The sequence below is a fragment of the Natator depressus genome, chromosome 2 (genome assembly GCF_965152275.1).
Source record: "Natator depressus isolate rNatDep1 chromosome 2, rNatDep2.hap1, whole genome shotgun sequence".
NCBI classification, from domain to species: Eukaryota; Metazoa; Chordata; order Testudines; family Cheloniidae; genus Natator; species Natator depressus.
Genome location: NC_134235.1, coordinates 26,404,126 through 26,425,681, shown reverse-complemented (window position 1 = coordinate 26,425,681; position 21,556 = coordinate 26,404,126). Strand labels below are relative to the sequence as shown.

The following is a 21,556-nucleotide window of genomic DNA, read 5'->3' as shown; positions in this document are numbered from 1 at the left end:
TACTAATTCCTGATTTCTTTTCCTTAGCACAAACTACCCGAACAACTCACATATGATGGCTGCCTCACTGAAATACAAAGGTTTCCCCCTCACAAAGAGGCAGCTCTACCTACTATGTAGTAAAATAAAAATATTTACTAAACCATATTCACTTAATACCAACGTGAGATTTAGGATTAGTGATTGCCTAATATGAATTAGCTTAACTGTCTAATTGCTTGGGACAAAAATATATTGATGCATAAAAAGATTAGCTTCCTCTTGACATACCGTTTTGAGTTCAGTGGAATGTTTTCTAAACAAACCGTTAAATTCCTAGGACAGGGACGCTTAACACTTGCAGCACAATAGTGGCTAAGGTATGCCAATATTAGAATTAAAACTGTTAACAATCATGATGTCTGAAATTTAACACAGTCAAACTTTTAGCAATCAGTGATAAAATGAAAACCAAAATAGACTTGAACAAGTGGAAAATTCATCAAGGTCTGATGATGCAATGTTTCCAGCCAATATAAGTATACTTTAACAACTTGTTCTTTACTGTAATCCAATTGTTAACATACTGAAACAATTTTGGGGCAGCTCATAAGATTGATCGTATTCATTAGTATTTTTTCTGACAGATACTCAGGACGTTACATTTACTTCTCAGCTGGAAACTATATGCAAGTCTGCCAGATATGGCAAACTGTGAGTGTTCGGGGAGGGGGAGGCTATAAAGCTGTTAAATTGCCTACGGTTCTGATACAGCACAGAACATCTGGTCTGGAGAGCTTGAGGAAACACCATTAAATAGGCAGAAAATAAAAAAATCTTTGTGCTAAGAAACAGTCCAGGTTTTGTATGCTTCTGTCAGAGGTATAAAAAAATTTGGCAATTTGTATTATGATTGGTCAGTCACGTACAGAGCCAGACACTCTAGCAATCGGGGGTTTTAGACATCTGGTCTAGTTCCACCAGTCCCTTCAACGAGGGAGGGGAGATGGAGGAATAAAAATGAAGCAGCTACTCCAGCATTCCAAAACGTACACATCAGGGCTCTGATAGCAAGAAAAATAAACAGAAAGAAGGAAACCCTGTCTAGACTTAGCTGCTGCTGAGGCTGCTGTAGACACAGGGTTGGTATTTACTTGAAAAGGCCTGCCAGGCTACTCTTACAGGCAAAAGACAGAATACAAAAATAGTAGTAATAATATTAAGAGGGGAAAAGAATAATAAAGGAAACCTCATACTAACCGTAAATGAGAACTACAGACTCCTCAATTGCATGTTGGTAACTGAACTGGGAGTCCAGGAGGGCACGAGTGACAAAAGAGCCATAGTAAGTAGATTGGTACCAGCCAACATGAAGATGATCAATATTTACGTGGCGAAGGCTTCGCATCATTTCCATCTGGTATTGAACTAGATGAAATAAAGAGAATGCTAAAGCATAAACTTCTAAAAATTATTTCTCGAGAACACCTACAATTTAACCTGAGCAAGTTACATTTTTTACAACTATAAAATCAGATTGGTTTATTTCAGTCACTACTCAACACAGATAATATTAAAAATTGGAACTTGTCGTATAAAGTCAGAATAAAACTATTTTGGTTAATCAGAATACTTCTCATTTGGAGTTCACTGCTCAGCTTATCAATGAACTGTTACACAGTTTATTGCATTCACTATCTCGTTCATTTATGTAAAACAATTCTGATATTATGTGTCTCACAGCAAAAATAAATTTCTGTTCAACAGGAACATTCTGTTCAAGAGTAAAATTAGTGTAACTGAGTTCTTTAATATTATCAAACATCATAAGTTTGAAGATAATTTTGAAAACTATGACATGAGAAAGCAGATTTATGGGAACCAAAAGTAAAAACAGTTTATTTTGAATGTAAATATGAGATAATACTGAAACTGTTGTACATTTTTAGGAATACACACAGTAATTGTGTCCCCTCCATTTGGAGCCACCTACTGCAACTGTCAGGCAGTTGTGTGCATTAATCTTTAATATTTACACTTCTTTTTTAATATGTGGTACATTACTTTAGAAGGTAGAGAAAAAACAGCCATTGTGTCAGGATTATTATACTAAGAATTGTGTTGTATTGTAGCCAACAAGTAAATTATTTCCATTAAGTGTCTCATTTAAGCAGACTGCCTTTATGTAATACAATCTTATTAAGCAATGTTTAATGTGGTGCAATCTATCTTTCTAATTACAAAAAAATGTATAATGGATTATCATTTTATCACAGTTCAGGCATTTTGAATAGATAACTGAGGGCTTGTCTACATTTAAACTGTTACAGCTGCACCACTATATCCCTTCAGTGTAAACTCTACCTACGCTGACAGAAGGGGTTTCTCCCATTGGTAGAGATAAGCCACTTCCCCGAGAAATGAAAGCATTCTCCTGTCAACCTATCATTGTCTACACTGGGAGTTAGGTTGTCATACATCTCTCAGGGGGTGTGGATTTTTCACACCACTGAGACACATAGCTATACCAATGTAAGCTCCCAATGCAGACCAGCCCTGAGGCACAGCAGCAATTTAAAAAATCAACAATTTTAGATTTCAGTGAGATAATCAAATGAATTGACACTAATAGTCAATCAATAGGCAAATTCTTAAATATTACGTTTGCGGCTGTAAAACTTGCAAAGTTCAGTTTACACCAGTTTCATTTTTTTTTTTAAACCAAACTCTCATGCACATACAGAAATATAACAGCCATAACATAAGGTAGCTACATAATTAGCAAGAGTAGAGGATAACTTTCAAAATGTACCCCTACATCTTCAGACATAAATTTGTGTTCTTTACAGGAGAGAAATAAACCCATCCATATTTGCTGAAGATATTAGTGCACATTTCTCAGGAGTGAACAAATATTCTTCCAACTTACTACACAGCAAGCAAACTGTAAATTCCAAAGCCTGCTTATAGTTGCCCTGTGGCCAAAAGATCTGCCACACTTCCCACTCTTTGTAATTATTTAAAATATATGTTAACATCTCAGTATTCTCTCTCTCACATCCCAAAAAGATGCAAGTATTGTATCTTTGATTACATGGGCATCTTACTTCTAGAGCATCAAGAGCATGTTTGGCACTTTACCTTCCACTCTGTAATGTCTATCCTCCAAACAGCTCACAATTTAAGGCTATGTCTAGACTGCAAAAGAACAACCCCGTGGCACTGAGTCTCAGAGCTCGGGTCAACTGACTCAGGCTTGCAGGACTAAAAATGTAAGTATAGATGCCCGAGCCCAGGCTCTGAATCCTGACAGCGGGGTTGAGTTTCAGACCTCGGGCTTCAATCTGAGCCTGAACATCTACACTGCTATTTTTAACCCTGTAGCGTGAGCCCAAGTCAGTTCACCCAGGCTGAGACTCGCTGCTGCAGGTTTGCACAATACACATACCCCATGTGTCACCTGTACACATCCCCAGAGAACGTCCACTCTCTCAATATCATCTGTGAATCCCCAGAACTGGTCAGGAGTGCATGTAAAGGTTTGTATCAATGCAAAACAGAGTCTACAATGCCACCATAGATGACATGATGACTGCTGAGCAGCAAGCACACATTCACCAAAAGAAACAACAGAGTAAATAAGCCAGTAACTGCTCAAAAAATATAGGCTGAACAAATAGTTGATTATTTTTAAAGGAATGCTGAAAATGCCACTTTTTTCCAGGTCATGGTACACAACTCAATTTAGACCTACTGCTTTGGAGATAAACCGTTAGTAGTTTTTCCTGCAAATTTACAGGCATGGGCTAATCAGATAACCAGTTTTAAAGTACAACCCCGTAGCTAAGACATTCAGAAACACCAATCAAATTCAAGGAAGTTGCTGTTCCTGTCACCTCATCCTTTAAGAGGTATCTCCATAGGAAGCACTCCATATATTAGGAAAAGGAGATGCAAGCAAAAATCCATCCATCCCTTGATTCAGACTGGTCACAGAAGCTTTGCATCCTTCTTAATGTCCCCAAAACAGAATGAAGAGGTTGTTCAAGAGTCTAAATTCTACTGGTAGACAAGTATAAAAACGCACAGACTTCTGACATAAAAAACTTTTTGTTTAAAGCAGGACTTAGACGGAACACACACACAATAAATGTATGCATATGGAAACAAAAGGCTGCTTTGGTTAAAGGAAGGGAACTGTTATCAGATCTGAATGGAAAGTGAGAAAGATTTGAATGAAAGTATTATTTGTTCCCCCACTTTCTGGGCAAATGAAATCAACATGAGAAAAAAATGACTTTTCACAAAAGTAACTTAAGGACTTAAAGGGAGAGGGAACAATTTTCTTTGAACAAAGAGGTCAAATCTGGGATTTTAAAAAGCACGCCTCTTTGAAGAGCTGCGTATCCTGAGTACCCTGAAAGAGCCTCATAAAATGATGGTGCATGCATGACCTAGTCTGAAAATCTAACTTTTGATAAGTGCAGCATTAAACAGAGAGAAGACAATGGGAAAGCATTTCAGGCCCTTCATAAGCATGAGTAAAGATGCCCCATACTCTTCAGTGCAAACCTGGAAGGTAATTGGTGATTATGTGGAAAGAACAATGCTTCCAAGAGAAGTTCTCAAACTCTGCCTTTCTAGAAACAGAGTCAGCAATGTGTACTTTGAAAAGAGGGATGTAAATAATGGCTTCTAGCAGAAGGTAGATGTGACAGATATCGCAATTTCCTGCAATATCCTTGTGAGACACTATCCCCGAAAATGTCACGGCTAACCTGGTGGCTGAACTTTGTGACTTTGTCCTTACCCATAACTATTTTACATTTGGGGACAATGTATACCTTCAGATCAGCGGCACTGCTATGGGTACCCGCATGGCCCCACAGTATGCCAACATTTTTATGGCTGATTTAGAACAACGCTTCCTCAGCTCTCGTCCCCTAACGCCCCTACTCTACTTGCGCTATACTGATGACATCTCCATCATCTGGACCCATGGAAAAGAAGCCCTTGAGGAATTCCACCATGATTTCAACAATTTCCATCCCACCATCAACCTCAGCCTGGTCCAGTCCACACAAGAGATCCACTTCCTGGACACCACAGTGCTAATAAACAATGGTCACATAAACACCACCCTATACCGGAAACCTACTGACCGCTATTCCTACCTACATGCCTCCAACTTTCACCCTGACCACACCACACGATCCATCGTCTACAGCCAAGCTCTGCGATACAACCGCATTTGCTCCAATCCCTCAGACAGAGACAAACACCTACAAGATCTCTATCAAGCATTCTTACAACTATAATACCCACCTGCGGAAATGAAGAAACAGATCGATAGAGCCAGAAGAGTTCCCAGAAGTCACCTACTACAGGACAGGCCTAACAAAGAAAATAACAGAACGCCACTAGCCGTCACCTTCAGCCCCCAACTAAAACCCCTCCAACGCATTATTAAGGATCTACAACCTATCCTGAAGGATGACCCAACACTCTCACAAATCTTGGGAGACAGGCCAGTCCTTGCCTACAGACAACCCCCCAACCTGAAGCGAATACTCACCAACAACCACATACCACACAACAGAACCACTAACCCAGGAACCTATCCTTGCAACAAAGCCCGTTGCCAACTGTGCCCACATATCTATTCAGGGGACACCATCACAGGGCCTAATAACATCAGCCACACTATCAGAGGCTCGTTCACCTGCACATCCACCAATGTGATATATGCCATCATGTGCCAGCAATGCCCCTCTGCCATGTACATTGGTCAAACTGGACAGTCTCTACGTAAAAGAATAAATGGACACAAATCAGATGTCAAGAATTATAACATTCATAAACCAGTCGGAGAACACTTCAATCTCTCTGGTCACGCAATCAGAGACATGAAGGTCGCTATCTTACAACAAAAAAACTTCAAATCCAGAGTCCAGCGAGAAACTGCTGAATTGGAATTCATTTGCAAATTTGATACTATTAATTTAGGCTTAAATAGAGACTGGGAGTGGCTAAGTCATTATGCAAGGTAGCCTATTTCCCCTTGTTTTTTCCTCCCCCCCTCCCCCCCCAGACGTTCTGGTTAAACTTGGATTTATGCTGGAAGTGGCCCACCTTGATTGTCATGCACAGTGTGGGGAGAGTGGTCAGTTTGGATGAGCTATTGCCAGCAGGAGAGTGAGTTTGTGTGTGTGTGGGGGGGGGGGGGTGAGAAAACCTAGATTTGTGCTGGAAATGGCCCACCTTGATTATCATGCACATTGTAGGGGGAGTGGTCACTTCGGATGAGCTATTACCAGCAGGAGAGTGAGTTTGTGTGTGTATGGGGGTGGGGGAGTGAGAAAACCTGGATTTGTGCTGGAAATGGCCCACTTCGATTTTCATGCAGGTTGTAAGGAGAGTGGTCACTTTGGATAGGCTATTACCAGCAGGAGAGTGAGTTTGTGTGTGTGGTTTTTGGAGGGGGGTGAGAGAACCTGGATTTCTGCAGGAAATGGCCCACCTTGATCATCATACACATTGTGAAGACAGTGGTCACTTTTGATGGGCTATTACCAGCAAGAGAGTGAGTTTGTCTGCGGGGGGGGGCGGAGGGTGAGAAAACCTGGATTTGTGCTGGAAATGGCCCAACTTGATGATCACTTTAGATAAGCTATTACCAGCAGGAGAGTGGGGTGGGAGGAGGTATTGTTTCATGGTGTCTGTGTATATAATGTCTTCTGCAATTTCCACAGTATGCATCCGATGAAGTGAGCTGTAGCTCACGAAAGCTCATGCTCAAATAAATTGGTTAGTCTCTAAGGTGCCACAAGTCCTCCTTTTCTTTTTATTGAATTAAGTTTAGGTATCTTTGGGGTCCTCTATATTTAATACAAAGTATATTAATTATTGTGTGCCGGGATTGTGTGTAACCTCTCTAGGGGAGCGATGGGATGTGAGCTAGGGAGTTCAAAAGACTATAATGAAAATGTGCCAGACAAGAATGGACTTTTGGGACAATAAAAGTCTGAAATGGTTTTCCTGGGGAGTACCTAGGAAGAGATCATGCAAATTCCCCATCTCCTGTTATGTAAAAGCCCCATCTTTTGAAGCTATGTCCTGAGGAATAGGTAATTTTCTGCTGATTACCTGGTCCCAAAGACTGAAGATCAAAGGCCTGAGCTATATAAAGAAACAGCTGAACTGCCCAATCAGGGTTCTGGTTCTGAGACAGTTATGAATTTGTAAACACAGGGAAAATCCAGTTCTGGGTTTTGAAAGACTGACACCTACCACAGAACCCAAATTAGGAGTTGGGGGTGACCTCTGGTAGGCTTTTTAGCATACATGCAGCTTCTTTTATTGTGTTTAATATGTTTTCTCTAATGTTTTCACCATAAGAATAAATGTGCTTTCTCAGAAAGAGTTGTGTGGTAACTTATAACTGCGGGTAATACACTGGTCATAGCCTCTGGTGAGAAAGCAAAGTGCCGATGCTGGCCTATTAGTCTATCACAATGCAGGCAGGGAACAGTGCAACTTTAGAGAACCCCCAATCAGAAGGGAGAGATATGCGAGTCTTCGCCCAAGAGTGGTGACAGCTAAGAGCTGGAAGCCTGTAGTGGGTGCCCTTGGTGGATTAGGGAGGGGAAAAACAGGTGCAGTTATCCTAAAACTGTGACAGTAGGAAAAGTAAAAGCATCCACTGACAGCTGTCCACATCTGCAAATTACCACTTCCGGATTTCACTATTTTTAGCAGATAAATAATAACAGAGGAAACATGTATGCTGAGTAGAAAAGTCTCAAAGGATCGATAAAGTATCCATAGCTAGCAACTCTGTCTCTGAAAAATGACTACAAAAGTAAGAATCAATTATGATGAAAATCCCTATCAGAAAGAAAAAGTAACTTTTTACCAAGCACAGATAAAAGCATGTTTGAATCTTTAGCAACAGCTACGGTTCCAACAAAACTGTGCGTTTGCACAGCTTCATAATAAATAACCCCCAAATTGTTTGTGCTGATATAATCAGCATTATTTCTTCACATTGTTTCCATCATTCTGTAAAGCATCACTTCCTTAACTGAAAGAACGAGGAGTACTTGTGGCAACTTAGACTAACAAATTTATTTGAGCATAAGCTTTTGTGGGCTAAAATCCACTTCATCCGATGCATGCAGTGATTTTCAGTTCTTTCAGTTAAGGAAGTGATGCTTTACAGAATGATGGAAACAATGTGAAGAAATAGTGCTGATTATATCAGCACAAACAATTTGGGGGTTATTTATTATGAAGCTGTGGATCAGGGAGGGGATCCATATACACACACACAGAAGTTGTGGATACATATATACAAACACACACACACACACACACACACACACACAAAGAACATGAAAAAATAGGTGTTGCCATACACACTATAATGAGAGTGATCAGATCAGGTGACAAGTATCAGAGGGGTAGCCATGTTAGTCTGGGTCTGGAAAAGTGGCAAAGAGTCCTGTGGCACCTTATAGACTAACAGATGTATTGGAGCATCAGCTTTTGTGGGTGAATACCCACTTCGTTGGATGCATGTAGTGGAAATTTCCAGAGGCAGCTATAAATATGCAAGCAAGGATCAGGCTCGGGATTACGAGGTTAGTTCAGTCGGGAGGATGAGGCCCTCTTTTAGCAGTTGATGTGTGAAAACCAAGGGAGGAGAAACTGCTTTTGTAGTTGGCTAACCATTCACAGTCTCAGATATAAGGAATGGCAATACACAAAAACCTGCAGGAGAACACTTCAACCTCCCTGGACACACAATAGCAGATTTAAAGGTAGCCATCCTACAGCAAAAATACTTCAGGACCAGACTTCAAAGAGAAACTGCTGAGCTTCAGTTCATTTGCAAATTTGACACCATCAGCTCAGGATTAAACAAAGCCTGTGTATGGCTAGCCAATTACAAAAGCAGTTTCTCCTCCCTTGGTGTTCACACCTCAACTGCTAGAAGAGGGCCTCATCCTCCCTGATTGCACTAACCTCGTTATCCCTAGCGTGATTCTTGATTGCATATTTATACCTACCTCTGGAAATTTCCACTACATGCATCCGACAAAGTGGGTATTAACCCACGAAAGCTCATACAGTGACTCAATGGTAAATCTGAGAATAGAATCCTGATCTCCTGACTCCCAGTCTCATGCTGTAACAGTTAAACCACATTCCCTCCTACATATCACAAAATATCTTCAAGTCATTTATGACTCAACTTAAAAATAGGGTACAAATGGGTCTAGTAGCCTTTCCTCTCCCCGCCCCCCTCTTTCTTTCTTCTTCCTCATTTTAAAAGAGTCCAAATGGCTATTTTAAAATACAAAGATCTTTATCCTGACCGATCTACAGCACTCCATCAGGGTTGGCATATTCTTGTTCAATTCACTTTTTTTTTTTTTTTTTTTTTTTGGAAAAGCAGCATATTATCACCACCGTAATATCTGAGCACCCAGAAAACAAGATGAACAATTCATCTGATGGCAACTAAGATTACAGGCCTCAATTTTCAGAAGTGACTAGCAAGTTTGGATGTGAGTGTTTGCTTCTGAGTGTTCATTCTGACAGGTTTTACAAACCTGAGGACTTCTCCACAAAAAATCAGACTCTTAAAATGTCTCAAGTTGAGCACACAGAATCTTTGGACATTTTTGAAAATGTAGGTCTACTTTTATTTACAATCATGTTCATTCAAATCACCAGTGAAAGGGTATGTTAAAACACCCACAGTACACCTGGAGAAAACTTAAAGACTTATTTTGCACTAAACCCACTAATGCCTTTATAACCTTTATTCCAAATTTTACAATTATTCCATCTTTAAAAAGGCAAACAATTGTTCAATTTAAATTAACTCTTGCCTTTAAAAAAAATAATTTTATTACCCATCTTGAGAAAGAGAGATTGCTAACGAATGGTTTTTACACTACAGAGTTAGGTCAACGCAAGGCAGCTTACGTTGACCTGACTACATAAGTTATATAACTACACTAAAATTTCGCTCCTGCCCATGCAACTGCCCCGCTACGTTGACTTAACTCCACCTCAGTGAGAGGCAGAGCATCAATGTTGATGTAGTTAGGTCAACGCAGTGTCAGTATAGACACTGCACTGCTTACATCGACTGTTACTGGCTTTCAGAAGCAATCCCACAATTACCCACAATGACAGTACACTTGATACAAGCCCTGTGCTGGTGAGGACGCACACTGCCGACAGTAGCAGAGAGATGCACTGAAAAGGGAAGTTAGTTACCCTTTGTTCTTCAAGATGTGATCCCTATCTGTGTTCCATTGTGGGTACGCATGGACTCCATACAACTAAGACCAGAGAATTCTTGCAAGTAGTGTCCATGCCTGCACCCTCGTTCTTCTTGTACTCCACACAGAGGGGATAAGGGGTGGTTAGACCAACTGCCTCTCCAGTTCCTTCTCTTCCAGTGAATCAGAAAGATCCAAAGCACAAGAAAAGAAGGGTGGGTAGTGGAATACAGATAAGGACCACACATCTCGAAGAACGTTGTAATTTCTTGTGAATTGTGTGGATGGAACTCCACATTGCTGCCTTGCAAATATCAAGCAGCGGTACCTGTTGAAATAATGCTACTGACACTGCTAGCTCTCACACAAAAGAGTGAGCCATTATCCCTTGAGAAGAAGGAAGGTGTGACAACTAAAAGCAGGGTACAGAGAGCCACTTACAGAGTCCCTGGGAAGAAACAGTTTGTCCTCTACCTCGTTCAGCTATGGCAACAAACAGTCTAGGTAACTTTCTGATCTGTTTTGTTCTCTGCAGTTAAAATACCAATGCTTGCATTGAGGGAATAAAGTTTCTTCTCTTTGCTGAAAGCATCATGCTTCAGGAATAATACAGGTAAGTGGATAGTCTGATTGATGTGAAATTCCAAAACTATCTTAGAATCTGGGTGCAGTTACAGAGAGACTGTCTTTATGGAATATTGTCTATGGCGGGTCTGCCGTTAGGGCTTCAGGTTTACCCACTCATCTAGATTAAATGACGACAATGAAGAAGGTGACTTTTATTGACAGGTGAAACAATGAACATATAGCTAGGTTGAGAAGAGTGGCTAAGTGAATGCCCAAAGTACTAACTTATGGTCCAAAGGACAGACTGGCTTCATTACCAGTGGAAAGGTTTTTAGTAAACTTCTAAAGAACCTAGCTAGACATGGCTAGGTAAGTAGAGAGAGTAGCTGTCCATTGGTGCATGACCACACTGGACTGCTTCCAGGTGAAGCCACAGCAAACTACAGGAAAGACCCACCATCTTAAGGTACGGAGATAATTCAATATAGCAGGAATATCTATGGTCTCTGGAGACATGCAAGGCTAGACAAAAACACTTTGACTTGGCTAGACAACATTTTTTGGTGGAGTCCTTCCTTCTATTATTGAGAACAGCTTGCACAATTTTGGAGCAGGAATATTCTAGGTCTAACACCCATCCAAATACCAAACTGTGATGTGAAAGGCATCTGGGTTGGGATGCCTGACCCTGCCAGTCTCTTAAGTAAAGAGATCTGGGAAGGGTTGAATGCTGAGAATTGAATAGGTTGACATTTGTAGGAGATTTGGGAAGCAGAACTATCATGATGAAGATGACCTGTGCTCTGTCCTGTTGAATTTTATGAAGATTCACGGGTAGCAATGGACAGGAAGAAAAGTGTTCTGTCCAAGACCGTAGGAGAGCATCACTTCTGGAGTACTGACCTTGAGCTCCCATGGAGCATCAGATCTTGTACTTCCTGTTCACCTTGAAGGTGAACAGGCCCAGGTGAGGGTCCCCCAGAGCAAAGGTGCTATTCACCACTAAATTGTATAACTCTGACTCATGATACACCATGAAGTGCCTGCTGATGTTGTCCATCACACCTCTCACACCTAACATATCTAGCTGGGAAAGGAGCAACAGATACTGCACTCAGCAGAGACACGAAAGTTCTCCAAGGCAGTACAGATAGCACTGGTGGTCATCACTGAAGAAGAAGCAGGGACAAGGGACAGTGCTGGATCATATTAAAGAAGTTCTGTATTAAAATCACAAATGAGTTTGATTCCCCATAGTTTAAATTCCAGGGTATTACTAATTAAGAGGTCTCTTGGTTTTTGGTACTGTTTCTCTCCCTCTATGTGTGAAACTTGCAAGCTGCTAATTGTGTTAGTACATTCTAAGACAGAGTCTGTTCTCAAAGCAATTCTTTGTAACAACTACTCACACAGAGAGAGACTCAAAGCAATACTCTGTAACAACAGAAACAGCACCCAGAGACTCCCTGCCCTTTTGTTGTATTCATCTCGCTTTGTTAACAATTGTGATTAAAATAAAGATAGAGGATGTATGTGGATGGATGCTTGGTGTGGATAATAACTGAATGATCGGGGAGGTGCCAGCCTAAGAATCCAGTGTCCATCCGCTGAAGACGACGTCAAGTGGAAATAACCAAAGGGTCCCTGGAGGGCAGACTGGAATCCACCGAACAGACTCAAGATTGGGAGAACCAAAGAACAAAATAACATCTGGCAGCATGGAGCCGTCAGGAATGTGCTATCTGCTGATTGATTCAGCAACAGCATGATGAAGCAATTCCCATAGACTGGCATAGGAAGAAATTCCTATAAAAATGGACTCTAGAAAGTGAGTTCTTTGGTGTCTGATTCTGCAAACCAATTTCCAGGAGCATCAGATGTGCATCTGACAAGGCCCTGCTCCCTCCTCATGTCCAGGCCACCTGGCCAGTGGCTTGGCATGAGCAACTCTAAGGCTGGTAACTATGATGATAACCTTGCAGAACCTGCGTGTGTGTGTGTGTGTGTGTGTGTGTATGAATGAATGTGTGAATAAATATGAAATTGAATGGAATATTATAGCTATAACTAACTGCTTACTATGATTCTTTCTGTATTCACAATAAATGTGGCATTTTGCCTTTTTCCCCTTTAATAAGATCCTGCTGGTTTTTATTTTATTGGTATAACAACAGTTTTTAAAGCCCCATACGTCTGCATAATCTAAGTCCCGTACTGGAGACACTAAGGGGCATGCGGGGGGTGGGGATCCTACCTATTACTAAGTATGCACAACGCCATCCAGAACCGCCTAGTGAAAGCTATCGCACCGCGCCTGGGGGAGGTCGCCGTAAACTGCGCCATCCCCGGTACTGACAGCCAGTTGCGACCTGACGTGGTAGTCACCGACGAGGCCCAGAAAAAGATCATCCTCGTCGACATCACGGTCTCCTTCGAGAACAGGACCCCGGCCTTCTGAGAAGCCCGAGCTTGGAAGCTGGAAAAATACGCCCCTCTGGCCGACACCCTGAGAGCGAAGGGCTACAAGGTGCAGATGGATGCCCTGATCGTCGGAGCCCTTGGCGCTTGGGACCCCTGCAACAAGCGTGTGCTGCGGACCAGTGGGATCGGTCGACGCTACGCACGGCTCATGCGGCGCCTCATCGTCTCGGACACCATCCGATGGTCCAGGGACATCTACATCGAACACATCACCGGCCACCGACAGTACCAGGAGGTGTGAGCCGGTACGACATCGTGCATCCACTATGGGAAAGGGACTGAGAGGCTTTTTCCATTGGACCATATGAACTGGAACCATAAACTCACTGAGCATTAAATCCCACCAAATGAGGGTAGATCCATCCCCATCATCGTATCCAATCATACTCCACACCTGAACATAGCCATTGTATGGACAACATACTCCCATATCTCAATGTCTGTACTTTGACCGGTTAAACTTTTACCCCCAATCGGGGAGATTGCAGATTACGCCACCCGTTCCTAAACCGAATTTCGCACCCCTTGATAATCTGTACCTTATTTCCTGATAACCAGAAACTTCTATGCCTAAACTCTGTACCGTTTTCTTTTTACTTCAACATTATCTTAATAAAATTATTAAATCTGTTAAAATTGCTAACACTGACTACACTGAAGAAAGAATAGCTATATAAAACTTAGAAATATTTACAGATTTGAAGACAAAGAGGGTAGAAGGAAAGGTTGACACTGGAGATTCCAACTCAGGCCATTCAGTGGTAAGAACAAACTGGAGAGGCAGCAGGTCCACACTGCCCCATATACCTTCAGCGAGAAGCATGAGGAGAGGGTGGGTGCAGCTGCAGGCCAACAGACGCTACTTGCAAGAATTCTCCAGTCAGCTGCAAGGAGCGCATGCACCCACAGCGGAATACATATACAGACCAGCACTCGAAGAAGGTTCATGTTAACAAAAACAACTTGAACTATAGTATTCTTTACAAGAAGGACAAATGTTTATTATATCAGGAGTTGCAGGTGATGACGTCTCACCAATTTTAACAAATTTTCACAACTTGAATGTGTCTATTTTGGTCATCCTAGTGAAGCTACATTGAAAAAGAGCTACAATATTTTAAGGTAATAGTTTAACCTTTTTTGAATTACTACCATGTGACAAGTGTATTTAAAAAATGCTATGAACTATAGAGGATTTGCCCCATCATTTAGCAGCACAAAACTGTTTCCTCTATTTATCTATTAAATATTTACCAAAACTATATTACATGTTTCAGACAATGTTCACTCTTAGAATTTAACAAATGCTTGTTCAAGGAAACGTCAAATGCATATGCTAAGAATTAAACGGATTTTTATTTAATAATGTGCAGACAATTACAAAGACTACAGATTACCTGAAAACTGTTCTCCACACAGTCTCCCATGTATTTAATATAAATCTGGACCTCATCAATTCTCTTCTCCCACCTCGCCCCACGCAAATTAAGTATGAAAGAAGCAATTGCCATGATTCCAGTTCTGATACCAGTTCACCGCTTCTCACTGATACCCCCAATACAAATGTAGAAACTTAGTAACTTGACAATTAGTCCATTCAAAGGCTAGCAAATATTGCCCTATCCAATATTATTAACATGCTAACTCAGCACTTTCAAAACATGTTTATGAACATGTACTACATTTTGTCCAAAATGGACAAATCGGGTAGGGATAGCTCAGTGGTTTGAGCATTGACCTGCTAAACCCAGGGTTGTGAGTCCAATCCTTGAGGGGGCCATTTAGGGATCTGGGGCAAAGAAATTGAGGATTGGTCCTGCTTTAAGCAGGGGGTTGGATGAGATGACTTCCTGAGGTCCCTTCCAACCCTGATATTCTATGATTCTATGACTGAATTCCTTTTTGAAGTGTACAAAATTACTAACCTTTCATAACTGATGATATTTAAGATGTATTGCACATGTATAGTCCATTCCACTCTTTGTATGTATTTGCCAGATGCAGTCGTTGGAAATTTTTTCCCCAGTGGTACCCATCAGAGCGGCTTCAGAGCCCTCCATTATCATGTACCACATAAAGGGCCCTGCTTCCCATGAAGCTCCCCAGTTCCTTCTTGGTGGACAACTCCAATGCAGAGGGACAGGAAGGTGGGCCAGGGAACAGACATGTGTAACATCTTAAAGAACATGGTTACGAAAAGTTAGTAACCACTTTTTCTTCGAGTGATTGCACATCTACATTCCACTCTTGGTGTCTGTAGCTGTAAAGGAGGAGGAGAAGGGATAGGAGTTCATGTACACACAGACCGGAGTACAATTTGTCCAAATTTAGCATTGTTTCTGGAGTATGGAGTAATGGACATGAATGTGTGAACTTAAGAACCAGGCTGCTGCTCTACAAATCTCCTAGATAGGAACTTGCACAAAGAATCCCACAAGGCTGCTTGCAGTCTTGTGGAAAATGCCGTCGCTTTGCTAGGCAGGGAAATGCCTACCGGATCATAAACACAAATGCAGGAAGTTCCCGAGACCAAATTTGAGAAGAGACCAGGAGACCCTTCATTCTGTCAGCTATGGCCATAAATAGTTAGAGTGACAAATGAAACTGTTTTGTCCTGTCTATGTAGAAAAGAAATGCCCTTCTAACATCAATGGTGTGCAGATGTCATCCCTCTCTATTAGCATGTGGCCCTGCCCCCAGCCCGGCTCCCGACAGCAGCTTCTGGGTGGGGGGGAGGGGACGGGGGACGGGGGGACGGACAACTTAAATAGTTTGGGGACCACTGGACTCGATGACCATGATGGGGCCTTCTAGCCTTAATGTCTCTGAGTCTGTAAATACAAACCTGCAGATGTGCAGCGTTTTGGACCCCTTTTTACGGTTTTAAGACACTGAAAATCCAGACATCCATTTTAAAGTCACATTTGGAAGTTAGAATTATCAGCAGGTGCATTAAAATATCACTATTTCTTGACTGTCAACCATCTTCAAGTTATTGTGAATAGATGTTAGCAACAATTTTCAATATTTTCTGCTTTGATTTTCTGGCAAGTATTTTTAAAAATAATTTGACTTGCCATTTACATAGATCTTTACATCTCCAGTGCACCTTACAAACATTAACCAATTAATCCTCAACTCTTAGGGAGCAGGTAAGTACTATCCATATCTAGTGTTATTATTTAATACTTGTTTAGCTTGCTACATTTTTTTTAGTTTGGTTATAGATGGTTTGACACAATGTTAAGATCTTCACCAATAAAAATGGCTTCAGTCACCGTAACTTGTTCATGGTATCAGTAAATGACTATACTAATAACTGCCATGTGGGCAACTTACTCATTTCAGCCTCTCCTTGTAAAAGAAGTAGAAGATGACATCCCATTTCCCAATAAAACGGAGTGTCCAATGAAAAATCAAGGAAATGTCAGACATGTTTTCTATTAAGCATGCATTCCTGCCAACTCCAAAACAGGGTGGATTGATTTAAATCAACGCTATTTACATCATGTGGAAAGCCTCAATGTAAAAAATTACCCATTTTAATTGTTTCTATTTGCACTTCAATTATTTTCTAAAGAAAGGTGCATTCTCATTGGTTGATATAACCATTAAAACATGTTGATTTACAACTCAAGAGAGCTTTTACACTAGATTTTGTACATCTTTTTGCTACCTTGGAAGGTACATTAGCTATCTACATTTATTTAAGCAACTATATAGCTTGCAGTGTTGGTCTCAGGATGAGAGAGAGAGACAGGGTAGGTGAGGTAATATATTTTATTGAACCAGCTTCTATTGGTGAAAGACACAAGCTTTTGAGCTTATACGGATGGAGCTCTTCTTCATGTCTGGGAAAGGTAATCAGAGTCACAACTAAATACATGGTGGAACTGACTGTTAAGCATAAGGAGTTAACACACGTTGCAAGACACTATTCAAAATGAAGTGTGTAATTGACGCCTCTGTAGTCATAGGATGAAGGAGAGTTTGGCTATGTTTACACTACAACTTATGTTGGCAGAATTTGTGTCACTCGGGGTGTAAATAAACCACTCCCCTGAGTGGACAGCGCTATGTTGGTGGAAGAGCTTCTCCACCCAACATAGTTACTGCTGCTTGGGGAGGTGGTTTTAAAATGCTTGTCGCCATAGAGCATCTTCACCAGATGTACTGCACGTGCATACAGGCCCTTAGATGCATGCAGTGCTGTATGTGTAGACATGGTCTCAGTGGGTTACAGACTGTTGTAATCAGACAAAATCAGTATCTCTATTGAGTCCATGATTTTTCGTGTCTAGCTGACATATGAATTTATGCTCCCAGGTGCGTCTTTTGAAAGTGTAGTGCAGAGTTCCTTTAAGGACAAGGACTCAGAGGCCAGATATGGAGTGGAGTGATCTTTTTGTGAAAAGTGTTTGTCCATGGGCGATACAGTGTTTGTCTTATCTTTCTGAGAGTTCATTCAGGAGCATAGTGGTTGTCTAATTTCACCCTTGTAGTAGATGTTGGGGCAGCTGATGCATTGGATGAGGTACACTGCATGCTGTGATAGGCAAGCATACGACCCACGGATTTTGAAAGGTGTGTGTGGGGAGGGGGTGTGGGGAAATGATCATTGTAGCAGTGGCAGTAAGGGTGAAGGTTTTGTTACGACAGTGTCTGGTACTGCTTTAACATTTTCAGATTCTTATTAAGTGCACATTTTTAGTATTTTAGAAAATGGTAAATGATATATTATGTCACTTTTTGCTCATGATTTGTGCAAGTTGCTGCATTAGGATGGTAATGGGATTAAACAAAACAGCATACAAGGTTTTCTTTAATAAAGATAATTTTAAAGTGTTTTGGACACAAACTTATCAAAACATGTTTCACATTTACAACTAAATAATTTATTAAAACAGAGGGATTAACCGTAGACAGGAATTTAAACAAACTGTTTCAGGTGAGCATGGAAAAGTTTCAAGTATGCCTAAGGCTATGTCTACACTACAGCTTATGTTGACAAAACTTATGTCGCTCTGGGGTGTGAATAGTCCACCCTTCTGAGCGACAAATTACATCGACATAAGCACTCGTGCACAGTGCTATGTTGGCAGGCGAGCTTCTCCCACAGACATAGCTTCTCCCACTTATGGAGGTAGTTTTATTATGCCAACGGGAGAGCTCTCCCATCAGCATAAAGCGTCTTCACCAGATGTATAGCTGCACCACTGCAGCGCTATAGGTGTAGACATGGCCTCAGTGAAACTGACTGGAGCTTAAGTTCTTTCTTACTTAAGGGTACATCTTCACTGGCAGCGCTTCTACCTCCACGAGGGGCATGGCTCCCAGCACTGGTGCACTGTCTACACTGGCACTTTACAGAGCTGAAACTTGCAGTGCTCACGGGTATGTTTTTTCACACCCGTGAGCAAGAAAGTTGCAGTGTGTAAAGTGCCAGTGTAGACAAGCCCTAAGTCTACTGAAAATGAGGTAGTCTCCTAAGTTATTTAGGCTGACAGTGTGCAATATTTATAAAGCTTGATCTCAATAGTTAGATGTTTTTCCCCTGATTATTTCTTCATATAGAAAAGCAGCCTTTAATTCAAAGCTTGTTAAAGTCTCATGGATTCAGCGTATTTATTTTTATTTACATGTTTAAGAAATTATAAGTAGCTTAGGCCTTAACATATTTTATATTAAATTCAGATTTAATTTTAAACAGGTTTATGTTTAAAAAGAAAATCTTATCATTTGTATTTTTATTTTATTTGGTTTAAAGTTTAAAAAGTCCAATTTTTATCCCTCCTACCCCAAAACCAGGAGAGCCCTCATTTACACAATGAACAAAACACCATGCACCACTACTTGTTTTGTAATGTATATAGCCACATTCATTGGGATGTAACGTGGTATCAGCATGAAAGGAACCAATTTAACCAAGAACTGCCTGCCTGCTACAATAGCCTCATATCCGATTCAGTTGCCTCCTTTTAAATTCCCACGCTGGGCAAATTTTGTCATTTCAGCATGACTACTGAGCACTTATTTTAGTTTTACTTGTTCAAATTTGGCAATATTTTTATAAAAACAGGATGCTATATTTGTTACTTAAGTTCCATGTTAATAACGCCAGCAATTTCTCTACTCTCCTCAAAACATGTCTTTCTATATGCTGTATATTTCAAAACATTTCAATTAAGGGTACAATAAAATGAGAATGTGTGGTAAAAGCCTTAATTCTTTTCCCCCATGAATATCAATCAGTCTAGGAATGGATATAATTAAATGCATTTTATATAAGCTTATAATATACAAATGTGCAATATGCTTATTAAATTATCTGGAAAATATTTTTCTGGAAATATTTAAAAACATTCATGTACTAAGCTGTAATTTTCTCATAGTTCAGAGGGTTTAATTTTTATTTAATACAGATTTTCACATTTTTACAATTTGGAAGCACAACACAGTCAGAGCACAGACATATTGAAATGGAAAAGATCTCGCAATTTGCATGTTAAAAGCTCTGTGCCACACATCACAGTCAATATCACAAATGAAGCAGTCTCAGATTATTAATCACTTTTGTAGAAAGTAGAGAAAACTAACAATTCTTTCACAACAGATTACATTTTGTAGATTTTGATGTTTAATAAAGACACCAAGTGCAGAGTTCTTTTTCTTAAAAGGAAAAATCTTGTGTCATTCTCAAAGTTTTGTACTATGAAAATCTGTGCGCCTTTCTAGTGGATTTTTTTTAAACAGCCAAAACATACATCTTCTCTTACCATAATGTACCTGATATATTGATATTGATATATATTCTGATGGTTTTCCACACACGTCTGTTCTGAAGACTCTCTCACATTGGCCTTATGTTTCAAGTTTGCAAATGTGGTCCAAAAGCATTGAAACACATAAAACAGTATTGTATGAAGGAAGGTTAACGGTAGACTTTTCAGGGATTTTCTTTATTATAAATGAAGATGCATTAAATGAGAGTCATCGGTATAAATTCTTTCTTGGGCTAAAAATCAGGAGGCAGCCTGTTCTCTGCTTTTCAGAAAATGAATTTGGTGGCATACCTTAACCCCACACTCACCTTTGAACCAAAATTGCTCAGGCATCTCACTCTCAAGTGTGTTAAATGCACTAGGAGGAGCAGAGGCATGCCTTCAGCCTTACACCTAGAACCTCCTTCCATCACAGAAGAGGCACTATTCCCACACAGCAAGATACAAATTCCTTCCTACTGGTTGCCAAGGAAAACAGGAGCACTGGTGTGCAATGCTAGCTGTCCTTTGTTTTTAAAAAAGGAATGCATTTAATCTACAAAACCTACCAGTGTTGTTTTATACAAGTGCTGTTACACACCAATTAAACAATTCTAAGGTTCCATACTAACCCGCTTCTTCCACCAAATCTGGGGCAATGCATAATAAAAGCAATAACTGAGAGAATTATAAAACACCTAGATTAACACAATATCACAAGGACACATCAATTTTTATAACGCAGATCTGGTCAATGGCGTTCATTTCACAAGTCTGTCATATACTCCTACATAGCTGGTAAAATGCTATGTATTGTGTGGGGACAGAGACAGAAAGCCACAGAACCACAGAAATGTAGGGCTGGAAGGGACTTCAAGAGTCAACAAATCCAACCATGTGAGCTGAGGCAGGACCAACTAAACCTAGAATATCAGTTGTTTGCAAAACATATTTAGAGGTGAAATTGGATGTTGTGTTAGTATTTTATTTTTGTATTTTTAGCGTTTGTATTTTGGTAACCGGGAGCTCTTCTTTATTGATAGACGACATGAGAGGGTTTGACAGAGCGGTATGTGGGATATGATGCTTGGGGATGCAAGGAGTTGAAGACCTGACTGACAAGCTCCAACAAGGTCAAAATCTAATTTATTTAATAAACTTATCTTTCTCAAACACAAGTTTCACTCTTGAAGGTATAACATTACCACTTACAAATGGACAGGATGCCTCACGACTTTGCTATTGAGCTTTTGCTTGTAGGTCACCAGTTTGAATCCAGTCTCATTCAGTAGGAACTAAAAGCTGTTCCCATCTACTGGATGTTTGATGGGTCTAAATTCCAGCCCCCATATCACCAACTCACCACCATGATTTGCAGAATCAGAAGAGATGCCAAGAACTTGATGGACAGGAGACTGAACTACCCAGTACCCCTAGACCAAGTCCTTTTTCCCCTCCCTCCCCACCAGA

At 40.6% G+C, this 21,556-nt stretch overlaps 1 protein-coding gene across 2 annotated transcripts in view; it reads right to left on the bottom strand.

Annotated features, from left to right (window-relative positions):
- Positions 1–21,556, bottom strand: part of EIF3H (eukaryotic translation initiation factor 3 subunit H) — a 127,225-nt gene that overhangs the window by 18,092 nt on the left and 87,577 nt on the right. For both annotated transcript variants that reach the window (XM_074942975.1, XM_074942974.1), the window contains exon 3: positions 1,240–1,407. In XM_074942975.1, coding sequence (XP_074799076.1) covers positions 1,240–1,407 — 168 coding nt within the window. The remainder of the gene's footprint in view (positions 1–1,239; positions 1,408–21,556) is intronic.